We start from the raw sequence: 15,008 nt of genomic DNA on the forward strand, positions 1-15,008 counted from the left end.
AGCTGAACACTCAGATTTAATAAGATAAAAGAATGCGAAAAGTAAAGCTGACATAGAAAAGTAGAGAAGATAACTTATATTTAATAAACTCAAAAGAACGATAAATGAGTTATAGACGACTTCCGATCGGAATCCCGAGCAAGCTCGACTCGACTCTAACTCCCAAAATACTAACCTATTCTAGAAAGTAAAGAGAGATTGAGCTTCAAATGTTGTGTGTGTGTTATAAGTGATGGATGGGGGTTCTATTTATAGCCTTTCAGGGTCGGTTCTTGGCCGGTAAAGCAGTTGGCCTCAGTGGTAAGCAGGTGTGGCGGTTGAGCTTTACTTTCACGCCAAGATCCAGCTTCAGAGGCTTTCAAGTGGGGCCGGTCGCCCTGGGAGTGTGGCCATCTGGCCACCGCCTTCTCCTGTACACTCCTGATCTCCTTCTGGTGTCGGTGTGGGTTGCTTGGCTTCGACGCGTGCACGTGCTAGGCCGACCGGCCTGAGGGAGGCTGGCCGGCCTCTCTTTGGCACATCTCGGCCCTCTGTTGCGCCGTCGTTGCATTCCAAGCTTATGCTTTGTAGAGGGAGGTGGACCACTGATTTGCATTTGGATTTGAGCTGACTTGTGAATCTTTTTGATCCATGCCAATGCCTTTCGGTGGTCACATTCCTGTCTCTCGGGGCCATGCGTGTTGACCCCTTTTGACCGGTGGCATCCCGCCTTTCCCGGAGCCTTGTCATTTTGGTGGGGCGGAGTCACTACTACAAAAAAAAACATTACCCGTGACCTTTAGAAATGCACTCGGAGGCGGTTAGAGAAAAAATCCGCCTCGATTAATGCCTAGCATTAACCGAGGCGGTCATTTTCAATTAACCGAGGCGGTTACGACAACCACCTCGCAAAATATATTAACCAGGCGGACATCGTAAGCCAACCGCCTCAGTTAATCAGGCCCAGCCCGATAGCCTAAACGACCCAATTATGAACTCACACACATATACTAGTCTTTAGGGTTTCACAACCATTCTTGTCTTCTCTCTTTCTCAATCAGTGCCGCCTCCCCCCCTCTCTTTCTCTCTCTCTCCGTCCACCAACACACGCGACTCAGGGGAGCGGAGCCTCCGCCAGCGTCGTCCCCACCTCCTGCATCGCCGCAGCGTCGCCCCTGGGAGCGGCACGATGGAGGCGGCGCTGCCGGCGGAGGTGAGGAGGGCCAGCGCGAGCCTGCCGGTGCCGGAGCCCGTGCCCCCGAACCCTGCCCCGAACCTCAACGGGCAACTCGGATCCGGCGGCTGCGCGACGGCGAGCGGTCGGGGAGCCCAGATTCGGCGGCTGCGCGACGGCGGGCGGCCGAGAGCCCGGATCCGGCCGCCGCGCGATGGCGGGCGGCCGGGGAGCTTGGATCCGGCAGTGCGCGGCCCGGTAGGCCGGATCCGGCGGCTGTGCGGCGGCGGGCGGCCAGGGAGCCCCGATCCGGCGGCGGCGGCGGCGGGACGCGGCGGCGGGAGGTCGCGGCGGCGGATGGGCTCGCCGAGCTTTTTCCTTTTTTTATTTTGTTATTAACCGAGACGAGCAGCACAACCGTCTCGGTTAAGGTCACTATTAACCGTGATGATGGCTCCAAGGCGGTTGCGCTGCTCGCCTCGAAAAAGCCTTTTTGACCGCCTCGCAAAGAATTCTGTAGTAGTGAGTGAGATCCCTCCCTGGCGTGGCTGGAGTCCACCCTGTGGGAGTCGGGCGAGACCCGCGAGCGTCGGGCATGGACGAGCTGTGGGCCGATTTGGCTTGTTGGGCCATCCTGGGCTGTCATCCCCCCCCCCCCCCCCCCCCGACCGGCGCGTCCTAACCTTGGGTTTGGTCAAGGCCGTGACCCGATGGTTAGGTCTTGATGGACAATTAAGGGTACTCATTACTTTTATCCTCATAGATCTATTAGCCGGAGGATCCAAATACCCAAAATAAAATTTAGCTAGCTAAAATTTTAAAGCTAAACTTTACACGAAACGTAACTAGGTAAGAACAACCAAGCAACATAATCCATAGCACATGATATGTTTTTTTTTTGAAAGCACGTAGCACATGATATGTTGTATAACCCATTTATTCAGTACTTAATCCCCTTCACGGTAGCTTCTACCAAGCTTGCTTGTCCGATCCGGAACCAACTTGCTTGTTGTTTTTTTCTCCTCTTAATAAAAAACATGCTCATATAAGGTCGTGAAAAAACGGTAGCTTTACCATGTTCTTCCCACAATCTTCGTTCAGTACTTGATCCGTTTCATAGTAGCCCCCGCGTTACTTGCTTCTTCCCCTCTCTAGCAGAAACCAAAAAAAAAGATGTCAAATATAATAATTTATATACTATGTAACTGATTATATCTACATCAAAAGATCAGTCAGAAGTTGAACAATTGACATACGCCGCGCCCTATGTTACACAAAAAAGAAAAAATTTAAACAACTGAGAAAAGCAGAGGTAGTGTGCAGCTGCAAAAAAAAAAAGAGTTCCTGGTCGCACATTGTCAGACATGTAATTTTTCAGAGCTAGTCTACTTTTACTTTTTTTTTCTTTTGGTTCCGTGAGCTGCGGTTCATAGTTGTCTCTTTGTAAGACTATTTGCTTCTTCGCTATTAATCAAAAAACGTGCTCAGGCATGGGTTGTAAAAAAAATGTGCACAGCTGCAACAAGGGAAATGTTTGGTTTCACGTACATCTGAGTAAGATTATATCATACCAATCCTGAATTCAAAAATTAGGCCCTGTTTAGTTCTCAAAAAAAATTTGCACAGTACCCATCACATCGAATCTTCGGATACATGCATGGAGCATTAAATGTAGTTAAAAAAAATAACTAATTACACAGTCTAATTGATTTATACGAGATGAATCTAATGACGCTAATTAATCCATAATTGGATATTAATTATCAAATAACAACAAAATATGCTACAGTACCAAAATCCAAACTTTTTCACCATCTAAACACAGCCTTAATCAATATTAATATGTACCTTAATTACTATATTCATCAACTGGACAATTCGCTGAAACTCGCATTGAATAAGTGTGAAATCAACCCAGAACTTATCCACAATTTTTTTTCCAAAACTTTATTTTAACATATAGAATTGGCAAGCCGTTTCAATTTATAGCTGTACACAGCACTACGTACCAGGTTAATTAGTTCGGTATGATGAACAGGAGTGATTATCAATACGCCGGAACGAAATTGTAGCATGCAGTAAAATTGAAATGAAACAAGTGTGTTGGTGGTAGTAGCAATACCTGACGGTCCTTGGACTTGGAGCCATGTAAGTATGCGCTGAAGTCACTAGCCAGTAGAGAGGGCGCAAGCTGCGCCAAACTGTTCGTGGGGCTCTTTTTGGAGTACAGGACCCTGTTCTGCACCAAGTCAAGGCGAACAACATAATGGGCATTGAGCACCAGCTGCCTCCCGATAATCTGCCCGTAATAATCAGCCGTGTCCACGTACTCGATATCATTCAGAAAAGCATAAACGATCCCATATTCGTCCATGCTGAGGGCAGGGAACATCGGGGGCCTGCCCCGCGGCAGCCCCATCTTGCTGAAGCTCTCGCTTGCCCAGAGATCCCCCACACGTACGGCCGGGCCTTTCCTCCACTCCCTCAGATCAAGGGACAAAGCCCAGGTTTCCAGCACCACATCGCTGGACTTGGACAAGGAAACTTCAGTGTAGCCGACCAGAGCAACGAACGTGAGGACGCCGCGGACGATGCCCATGGAGCGAAACTCCTGCACCTTGCGCCCGAGACGGACATTGTCGGGGGTGTGCAGGGAGCGCCCCTGCGGCAGCGGGACGAAGCTGAACTCGGGCCCCTGGGGCGCGAACAGGTCGCAGATCAAGACGCCCGCGAGGAGATCCGCCCAGCAGACGCGAGAGCCCCCGAGCGCGAACGCCAAGTCGATGTGGAAGAAGAACGTGGGCCCGCACAGCTCGGGAGGGAGCGGGAGGCGCGCCGCCGTCCGCGTCCATCAGCCGCCGCCGCCCGAGTCCGAGTCCGGGCTCGCGGCGGGCGGTGGCGACCGCCACAGGTAGAGCTGGGCGTCGGGGAGCTCCCCCGGGTGGTACGTGGTGACGAGCTCGGCGAGAACGTAGGCGCCCTCCTCCTCCCCGCCGCAGCGCAGGATGGCGGCGCTGTTCCCAAGGCACTTGATGGTGGGGAGACGCGGAAACGGGCGGGCGGCGGCGGGCGGGTCGAGCTGAGGAACCGCGGAGAGGGAGCCGCTCGACGCGTCGTAAACCAGGTAGTATCCGGTCCGAAGGTGGTCACCGTTGCCAGGTCGGTACCTGCCGGTGTAGAGGACGACGAGGCCCCTGTCGGTGCTCGAGATCATGCCATCGTGCACGCTTTGCATCGGGTGGGCGGGAATCCCCCGCAGCATGGACAGGCGGGTTGCCTCAGGGGGGTCGGCGACGGCCGGATGCGGCTCCATGGCCGCCACATCCTCTTCCACACTCGGTTCTCGGATCGATCCGCCGATTGCGGCTGCTGCTTTGCCGGCGCCTCCAGCAAAAATTCCTCCATCAACGAACTTCACGTGGCGGTCGAGCAAGACCCATGGAGGAGCCATGATCGTTACGTTGAGGCCGGTTTGTGGTTGGGTTGAACAAGGGGCAGGGGGCGGCTAGGGATTGCAGTTTTATTTATGTCCTGGAGCGCGGCCTCGAGTTCGATGAGGTAAGTATGACGCACGCAGTACATCTTCCACCAAAGCTTGAGATCGATGCTGATGCGGTATCGGTAGGGCAATCAAGTACCGACCTGACCATGCTCTTGCTCAAGCTCAACTACAGTCAACAGATCGCCTAATAACGCAGAAGATGATGCTGCCTCTTGCAGAAAGGCAGACACATTCTGATCCATCGTTGTCTACGCTGGCTGGGCTGGCCCGGATCATTGCGATTCTAAAGCGTTGAACGATATCAGACCATAAGAGTTACAATACCAGGCAATCAACCATCTGGGGGTTATTCTATTGCTCCTCCTACATGTCTTTACTGTGCTGCTGATGGAAAAGTAGATTACGTTCATGCAGTGGCGGGCGATACCGTCGCTCCCAGATTATTTTACCTTAAAATCTACAGTAATAACGTGACCGAACATGAGTCTGCAATCTACTAACAGTTAATTCTTGTTATGATAAGTTGTAAGACAACTGAACTTCAAAAATCTAGGTATCTTGGTCTTTTTTTGCTATTTTCAAAGTAACAAGATCACAGTTATACAAGTTTCAAGCACATTAAAGTTAGCGGACATCAAAGGTTGTTGTAGCCGAAATCGCATATGGTCTTCATCACTGCAGGGACTTAGAAAGCGGCACTACTACAAGCAAGCAGCACTAAAGCAAATTAACATCCCATGGCTCATCATTTGAGGTACTTTCTGCAGAATGAGTCAGCAGCATCAGGGTAGTGAATCCTGATGAAATTCTCTAGGCACTTCTTGTAGGAGAAATCTTGACTTGATCCGTCTGAGGTTGTAACGTACAAGCACCTGCTGCTACGGAAAGTTTGATGCTTAGCAACCTGCAAGCAGGGAAACAGTTAAGCACATGGATATTCCCTAGTTCTCCATCTCATGCAAAGATGAGCTGAAAGGGCTTACCATAATGTAATTGCCCTGACCGGACATCTTCTTCTCCTTCTCCGGGTGGTACATTAGAACATTGTTGACGATGAACATCTCATCATCTAGAGAAAGCTTCATGCCATCCCTGCTAAGTATTGAATGAGAGACTGTCAATAGGGATAAAGACACAAAAGGAGCCACCTGGTGTCTCGAGGGAAAAAAAAACAGGGTATTATCTGTTGTTGCAGTTTCTTGGACCTTATGATGTTCAGGCTAAATCTATCATGGTTATCTTAACTTTCAGCATGTTATTTGAAGACTCCTAGTTGCTTTGCAAGCTAGGTTTTTTTCCTTCGAAATGCATTAGGCCAGGAAACGCACCTTGATTCACGGATGATCCTCTTTACATTTTTCATGATTGGTTCAACTTGTGCATATATCTGCTGCTCCACTGGTGTGAAATTATAACTGATACCTCCTTGTCTAGCAATGCAATTATTCTGGGCTCTCGAGTTCCTGCTGTTACCACCTCCATGGTGTGCTCCTGATTTCCACATGCCTCTACCACCACCTCGACCAACACTACTATTCTTCCTAGTGCATGCACCTGAGCTAGATGATTCTGCAATGCCATATTTCTGCGCGCCTGCAATATTTTTGCTACACCAACTTGGCTTGTCACCTTGGTGCGTCACAGCTGAGCTCCAGCTATGATTTGGTTGCTTTCTCTCAAACACCTGGCCGCTAAACGGTTTCTTGTTCCATCCGCCAGAGCTAGTTGATCCTGCAAAAGCAGAATGCAGAGGACGGTCCGGTCTACCATTTTTCCAGTTTGCAGCTGAGTTCCAGTTACTCTTATTTTGCATTCCTTGGCGTTCCTGTCTAGTGCTGTGTATTCCAGTCCTCCTACCCTTAAAATGAAGCAGTAGGTAATCATCTTTCGGCTGGTCTGTCCAGGAGATTGGAAGGTTTTCACCCAAACATATCACCTCATCCTCTTGAACTTGATCCTCTGGAATCTTGTCGACATCATACAAGCATGAACTATGAAGAGTCAGAGTGTTCTGTTCAGCAGCTCCTATTGCTCCTACTGTTGCGAGGAAGTCATACAAACCATACCCTCCAAGTATTTCGTTGCTTGCAGACTGTGAAGGACCAAAATAAGTTCAAAACAGATGGGAAATAGTGGATGATCCTGTTCTGTGCAATAAGAGTGGCACAAATAAGTTAAATGGCCAACATACCTGGTTCTCATCCTTCCAGTGAATTTCGAAAGTTGAGGCAGTCCCAATCGCTGCTTGATTACCCCAAGAGCAAGCTGATACAATATTAGCCAGCTGATCAGAGTCGACCTTCTCTGCACTCTTCCGAAAGCATTGTATTGGTCTCTGCAGCATGTTTCCTCATTTTTGTATTATGGTTGACAATATAGGCACTTGTGCACCAAAACTGGGGAACTCAAAATAAATGGATGGCACTTACAGATAGTGTAGCTTCCATAAATGGCGCCTGAATCTTCAGGGATTGAAATGTGGCCTTGCAACCTGATCTACTGAAGCCATGCAAGCTACCCGTGCAGGTCATGCTGCTTGCCACAGTTGTCAGATGCTCTGTGAGAACTGATTTTGTAACCATTCCAACGGATTTGGAAAGGTGCTGAAAGGATGATCCAGGAGGAGAGAGAACATGAGAAACCTGTAGTTAATCTGAATTCATCAGAAAGGTAAAAGAAAAGAACTGACCTGCCTGACTCTATCAAAGGCACAGGAAATGCCAAACACTTCATAGACTTCTTGGATATTGTAAGGCGTAGACCTGGTGGTGTCAATGAGATCCATCATAGGGACACATGCATCCATTGCTACTCGCCAGGTGCCACCACACTCTGCAGCCGCCGCCTTTTCCACTGTGATTTCCAGTGCCAGTTCCCCATTATGTTCTGCACTGGAGTTCTGGACCGTACACGTTAGTTCTGGTTGAACCCATATTACCTTAGCCTCCTTAACTCGAGGATCACCTGTGAGATGAGGCAAGAGTGGTTCTTAAGTAAGCAGAACTTCATAAGTCATAGTATCAGCATAAATATTTGGATTTTCTATTTGATGTGATGTCAATGTGAGTTGTTTTAACCTTTTATAGTCGTGTCCAAGAGTATGGGAAAAATGGCATTGGTAATCAGCTCAACTATATTAGTTTCAGATAGTTCTGTGGTGGTGCTTGCATCAAGGAAAACCTGCAAGCATGAAACTTGCAAGGCTTTCTCATTGCATATATTCTGGTCGCACAAACAGTGTTCACTGCAAAGAAGGAATACCATATTTAATGTTTACTAAGAAGGCAACGTATCTAGTGCAAACCTACTAAACAAAGTTTCAAAAAATTCTGAAAAAAATCATGAATGTGCTTCTCAGATTACATCATCTATATATAAAATTTCATGGTCAAATTCGTCTTACTCTAGAAGTTACAAAAAAGACAAATTTGAGATGCATTTGAACCATTATTGTTGTCAGAAAATTTGTCTTTTTTGTAACTTTTAGAGTAAGATGAATTTGACCATAAAATTTTGTATATAGATGAGGTAAGCTGAGAAGCACATTCATAATTTTTTCAGAATTTTTTAAAACTTTTTTTAGTAGGTTTGCACAGGTTTGCACAAGATCCTTGGTTTACACCAAATACGTTCCCAAGAAGAAAGTAGGAGCTAGAACTAACAGTTTATGAGGTAAGTATTAGATGAATACAAGTTTAACTGATATCTCAACCATGCATACCTTAACCTTGCACTAAACCAAGAACTCAAACATTATAGGTTGTGAACAATAAATACAATCTTTGAATAGTTTTCAGAAGAAATGAGAAATTAAAAATCCATGTTATTTCAGTGCTATAGTGTAGAAGGGTGAAGCACCTTGAAATCATTTCGGTTGTCTTCAAAATTTGCCTCAGCTGTCTACTTTTGTTTACATGTTTACTGATAACTTCCTGACATGTTTGAAGAATATTTCCCATTGTTATCTCCATTTTATTCAAATTCTCCTGCAGTAGCAATAGAAAGCTATATTGTTAGTGGCAATACAAAAGGCAGATATTATTTCAGAACTAGAATGATATACCTTTTCTAGATGAATGTGACCAACAAGACAATGTGCTGCTTGAGTTGCTTTCGGCTGGTATCTGAAAAAAGACAAAAATTCAACTGATGACAACATATATTGAAAATGTAAGTTATTGTTATTGTTGTAACTCCAAACTGCAACTAAAGCACTGGACTGATCAAAGTTTAATAAGGTGCTGTTCTACAGTAGTTCAGGTTATCTATAATTTTCAAGTGTTACTTAGGCTTTTGAATCTGTAATAGTACTGTCAATGAACAGTTTAGGCCTAGCATGCTTTTTAATCAAGTAAGATAGCTGTATTTTATAAAAGCATTGTGATATGAATATAAACAATTAAGAAGTGCATACTTGATGGAAACCTCAGTGGCACAATCCTCTAGTTTGATCCTTTTTAAGCAGGATTGCACCCTGAGTGCTGCTCTTTCGATGCAAAATTCAAGTCCACAAAAGCATTTGTCCAGATACAGAATTGCTTTTTGGTCAGTGGTATCAGTTATAGAGGTAGCTTTGGTAAGAAGTACTTCCTGTAAAGTAACAAAATAGAAGTCATTATACTCTACATTGAAGTTTTACTTGGAACAGAACGGATGTGGTGAGCACTTCACCTTCATTGAGTCCCAGGAGGACATGTTGTTCTGATTTGGATCTAAAACTGCCTTATATGCAGCATTTGCAACTGCAGTGGCTGCCAAGATACCAACAGGATCACATGGTATCACAGGCCTTGATGCATTTGTCGAGCAAAATTGTACAATCAAGTTGCTGCATGAAGTTCTTATGGTTCCATCATAGCATATTATGACATCCCGGAGTATTGCCATCATATTCTTGAAAAGGTTGCCAGGTTCTGCTAGTCCTTTAGATGATGAGCGCTCGATCTTTTCCCTTACTGATATTGAATGGAGTAGTTCCTCATGTGGGTTTAAACCATTGTAAAATGAACTCCTAACAACATCATGTGCCTTTAAAGGATCATAACACTTGGTGCTTCCACTACACTTGTTCAGAAACTTGTAGCAATCCTCCACTAAGTTGCCAGAGTGTGCCATTATTTTGCAGTTGGCGGCCCAAGAAACCAAGCTGCTCAACTAATTTTCTCAGAGCTGAACCACTTTTGGGGTCAACCAGCAGACCAAGGGCAGAAGCATGGGCAATGAAATCCACAGTTGATTCTCTATATTCATCGAGCTCAAGCGAAGTACTTTCAATTACCTTCTGCATTGCACTTGGGACATCAAAATCTCTCAAGCTCATGCTGAAACCATCCATAAGCAGTGAGTCCATTAGGAGGGGCTGTACTAGATTTAGAAGCTTCATGGCCTCCCTTGGACCCTTATCTGAATGAGTTGATGAGATGATGGCAGTTACTAAGGATCCAACTGATTCTTTGTTTGTATGGCTTCCCAGTAAGGTTGTTAGTGCACCGGTAGTCTGTAGAATCTGAGGAATAGTCCAATAATGATCACCTTGTGGAATAATCCCTGGCAAGAACATGGCAATTTGGTTTGCCTCTTGTCTAGAATACCTTCTGTCACACATTAACTTCAGAGCTAATAAGCAGTCATTCTTGATCTGAAAGTTCAGCTTCGCATTGTGGGAGTTCACCAGCTGATTCTCCACGGTGAAGAGCTCTGTAGCTTCGACCCTTGCTGAAACTGATCTTGGGAAGAAGATGTGAACGCAGTCGCCATCAAAATCTGCTCCAAGTGGGCCACAGATGAGAGGGTTGATCTTTATGGTGTGGCCATCATGGACATGGACATATAAGGCTTGAATTGAGTGTTTGTCGGTGCTTGGTGATCTATTGAGGAAGACCAGATCTCCATCAAGGACTCTTCGGTCTACGGTTTCACCAACCCTTAGCGTGGTACGTTTCTTGCTTCCTTTCCCCTCACCCAAGTCGTATGTGTTGGAATTGACATCAGTGTACGTCAGACATAGTCCTTTATCCATCATAACTTGCAGTCTAGCAATGTTGTAGTCTGTGACATGCTCTTCTACTGACATTCTTCCTGCTACTTGATCAGGCACCCCTACTACATCAAGACCAATGTATGGGTCACCAGTGATCACTGCACGGCACGTGAAGCTTGAACTCTTACTGATGAAGAGTGCCTTCATCCTTTGCTGCCACTGTTTTGGTGCAGGCTGTCTTGTAAAGGCGACACTCTGGGTACCCTTTGAAAGACATGAAGACAAATTACGATGCTGCTGCTATGTTCAATAACATAATTTCTAATTATTTTACAGATGAACCTATTACCTTTGCTGTTCCTCCCATATTGATGTAATTGGCGACAGCTACCTGAAGATCATTTTCACCTACCTCACGTGCTTCGAAGTTTGGGTGGCTAATACTTGAGCTTTTGATCTGTTCTATTATACGTAGAACTGTCCGCAACAAGCCTTTTGATGTATCCTAAATCAGAAAGGAATCATCATGAGTTATGATGCATTTGAAAGAGGGGGATAGAGATAGTGTTTTATGATGAGGTACTTACAGGAGGGCACATGGCTGTGTTGTTGTCTAAAAGATTTGAAATATGCAGGCAATTTGGTGGAACACACATGTAACTCATAACAAATCCATCCTGAAGATTATATCCCCTAGCAGCAAGCCTCGTTCTTGTTTCTTCGGAGATTTTTTGCATTATGTTCTGAACCTACGAAACAGAAGGACAAGGTGTAAATCACTCTGCTAAGAAACAGAAAGACAAGGTGTAAATCACTCTACAAAATCGTTGAGTACCTCTTTTGGGTGTAAGGGACGGTTTGGGTGGCGCCACATGACTCGCAGCTGCCGACCTGCAGAGGCAGCCCCAGCGAGGGATTGTCCTGGAGCTGGCTGCAGTGCGAGATTGGGAAGGGCTTGCCTAATGCATCCACTGGCTGCGCCTTGAGCTGTTGTCGGCAAATGCATATTAGTATTCACCAGAAAAGATCGATCAGCCAGAGAGAAGGAAAGCTGATCCATGGAGACAAAGGGAAGAGATGAGAGCCGCTTACGATTTCCTCGTTGCTTGCGACGCTAAGCTTGACCCGGCGGATGGACCCCTGCAGGATGTGCAGTACAGCAGCTGCTGCTGCCAACGGATCGTCGTCCACCATCTCTGTCCAAGAAACAGAACGAGATGAGCTCTGTCGGTCTCCAATGAACAAGCAACACGAATACATGATGATGCAGGCATGCAGGTTTGGATTGTGTTGTGAGCATGGTTTAGCGAAATCAAAAGTACGATCAGCACTGCACCAGAAATAAAAAAATTGCAAGGATGCAGCGATCAATGCAAACGATTATGAAAAAAATGCAGGGATAGAACGAACAGGGAGTATATTTCAAAAAAAACGAACAGGAAGAACAAGTGCTACTAGCTTGTTTAGTTAAGTGGGAGAAGGGAGGGAGAGCAAGAGCACGAACCAGCTGCTAATGGAACCAACTACCTCAAAGGGAAAATAACTATGAAAAATTGCAGAGATAGAACGAACAAGAGAGAACACCAAATACTACTAATTGCTTGTTGAGTGTGGGGGAAGGGAGAGAGCAAGAACACTAAACCAGCTGCTAATGTAACCAACCACCCCGAAGGCCTTTGGGCATGAACTCTGAAAAGGATGGACATGACTCTTGCTTCTTATAGTATGGGTTTTCCCTTTTGAGTACGTTGAGTCGTTGCCCAATTTTCCATGTGGCGCGTGGAGGCCCATGACAACAGCCTCTTACTGAGTGGTTAGAGCAGCAACTAAGCCCACGTTTCATTTCCTTTTTTCTTGCAAAAATCACGAGATATACTAGTAAGAAACACTTTAGCCAAAAATTAATTAATATACTACATGAAAATGCATGTCCGGCGCTTATGTTTATGTCACGTTTTGTGCCTGCAGTTCTGGCCTCTGATGGAGAAGATCGATGAGTGGTTGGAGAATCACAAAGCGCTCGCAGAAGACCTCAAAGATTGAGACAAAGTGAGGAGCGCGCTATCCCCATTTCCGCCACTGCTCTTGTTCTTTAGTTGTTAGGCCTGCTTCATTACGTTTCAACACAAACAAGCCATAACGCTGCTGATGACTGAATGATCAGAAGAAATAATTCTGCGTACTTGTAGCTAGCACTAAAGCATCGACCACTGAATCATATCATCACACTCTGTCATTCTGCTGCTGTACGTGCAGCTGGTTGCTTCTGAGTATACATATTGGATGAGTATTTTGACATTCTCATCTGTCCTCACCATAGTCACCAAAGTTCTCGGAATGACGGATCGAGGAACGAGGAACGACGGTTTGGATGAACTTTTACACTGCGGGAATGAAAATGTTCCCTGTTCTCGTCCCTAGAACGGCGTTCCCAGAACGTGGAACGCACCCTCATTCCACATACTCATCGGGTATTTTGTGAAAATATTTAGTTTTGTGAAAATATTTAGATCCAATTATAGAGATTTTCGCAGAATCCTTTCCGCCCACGGTGCGCCGTAGCCAGAACCTGGCGACAGATGGCCATGGCGGCCCCGGTTGTATACCAACATTTCCTTTCTCCATGCTAACATTGCATATTGCATATTTAGGACTCAAATGTCACGTTTCGTAGATTTGGTATTTCTAACATTAACTTCGCAAAAATAGCATCCAAACATGTGTTCTTACCATTATGTGTATTTCCTCTATTTTCTAGTATTTGTCTATATATTTGGCACATATTTGGACCATTTTGCCCTTCTTTTGAGTGGAGTGGCATGCCGCTTTTCAGGTCAAACTGAACCTGTTGAAAGAATAGAGTGATGTCTCATGCTAAGCATAGTGCTGATTTCTGACACTCTTAACAGCAGATGCATGTCTCGTGCCTATTTTCCTCCATGATCGATTTGTTGATCCTCTGCTGCTGCTCCATAGATGGAACTTGAGGGCCACGCCGGATCCACCGCCGCCACCCCGGATCCACCGCCGTGACGACTCCGCCACCTCGGATTCGGTGCCGCTCGCCCCCGTCCTCCAGCCGCGCTCTGGCGGAAGCCCTCGCCGCGCGCCCCTCCGCGCGCCGCGTTGCCGGCGCCGCCTCTCCCCCTTCCTCCCGGCTGCTGCATCCGCTCAGCGCGCCGCCGGCTAGGCTCCTACCTCCACGCCCAACCTCCCCACCTGGGCGCCACCGCTGCTTCTCCACCCTAGCAAATGGTGGAGGCGGTGGTCGCCCCAAACCCTACACCGCCTCCACGAGACCGACAAGAAAAGGGAAGGAAGCGCAGCGAGATAGAGCGGCGGCCCGTGGAGCAGAGTCAAGCGGACCCCGGCAGAGCCCATAAGCAGGCAAGGCGGTGCGGCATCGCAGCGAAGGCGAGACGTGCAAATCGACGGCCCACGTCGGTTTTCCTCTCCCGGGGCACATGTCGCTCGCGGAGCGCTCAACCGCTCTCGACTCAAGCCTCCCTCTCCAGGGTGCATAGTATCTGGAGTATGACTCGAGGTCACCGCGGTTCATGCCTTTCATCTGAAACAAACAAAAGACGTGGTGAAACGTAGCCATCATTACATCAACACAACATTTGAGCAGGGATCGCCTCTCTAATCAGTGGGCAGAGCTGTGCACGGATAAGCCGGCTTCGCTTCTTGCGGTGCCAGGTAACCACCTGACCATCCATGCCCCCGCCGGGACCTTGACAGCTCCACCACTAACACCTCGAACCGTACCGGTTTGTCCAAGAGACGCTTGGACAGACATCCGGATGCCACCTACATACCTCCAACACAACACATAGCAGGAAATGCACGATCTGATCTACTTCATCTGTCACAAAAAAAAAACAATTATAAGATCCGTTGCCGATCAAACTAGTTAAAGTTTGATCAAATTTATAGTAAAGCTCTGTTTAGTTCTCAAAAAAATTTGCACAGTATTCGTCAAATTGAATTTTCGGACACATGCATGGAGCATTAAATGCAGTTAAAAAAATAACTAATTACACAATCTAACTGATTAGCACGAGCTGAATCTTTTAAGCCTAATTAGTCCATAATTGAACATTATTTGTCAAGTAACAACAAAACATACTACAGTACCAAAATCCAAACTTTTTCACCAACTAAACACATCCTAAATAGTATTGGCCGTGTTCGGCTGCTCCATTGGTAGTTGCAATGCATCTATCCGAATGATAAACGTTTATGTCTCCAAATAAATATATTATAAATATATTCTATAAGTCTAATTGTACTTATTTTGTATAATAAACATATTATTTTTTAATACATTTTTAGTTAAAATTCAAACTATTTGATTTATCGAAAAACGAAAA

The 15,008-nt window shown here is 46.2% G+C and overlaps 1 protein-coding gene and 1 pseudogene across 1 annotated transcript; both read right to left on the reverse strand.

The window, feature by feature from the left end:
• Positions 1 to 2,012: 2,012 nt before the first annotated feature.
• Positions 2,013 to 4,031, reverse strand: LOC120683210. Its single transcript, XM_039965235.1, has 2 exons — positions 3,276 to 4,031; positions 2,013 to 2,304 (listed from the first exon to the last, which is right to left on the reverse strand). The coding sequence occupies exons 1-2, from the start codon at positions 3,750 to 3,752 to the stop codon at positions 2,251 to 2,253; spliced, it is 531 nt and encodes a 176-aa protein (XP_039821169.1). The 5' UTR covers positions 3,753 to 4,031; the 3' UTR covers positions 2,013 to 2,250.
• A 1,164-nt stretch (positions 4,032 to 5,195) lies between these two features.
• Positions 5,196 to 11,384, reverse strand: LOC120681217 (annotated as a pseudogene).
• Positions 11,385 to 15,008: the final 3,624 nt, after the last annotated feature.

Source organism: Panicum virgatum, chromosome 7N, assembly GCF_016808335.1.
Source record: "Panicum virgatum strain AP13 chromosome 7N, P.virgatum_v5, whole genome shotgun sequence".
Lineage (NCBI taxonomy): Eukaryota > Viridiplantae > Streptophyta > Magnoliopsida > Poales > Poaceae > Panicum > Panicum virgatum.

Excerpts from the sequence above, each read along its gene's own strand:
- LOC120683210 (XM_039965235.1), bottom strand. The coding sequence starts at position 3,752 with ATGGGCATCGTCCGCGGCGTCCTCACGTTCGTTGCTCTGGTCGGCTAC. Across the intron at positions 2,305-3,275 it reads CCAAGTCCAAGGACCGTCAG|AGAGGGGAAGAAGCAAGTAA; the intron begins GTATTGCTACTA and ends GGTTTCTGCTAG.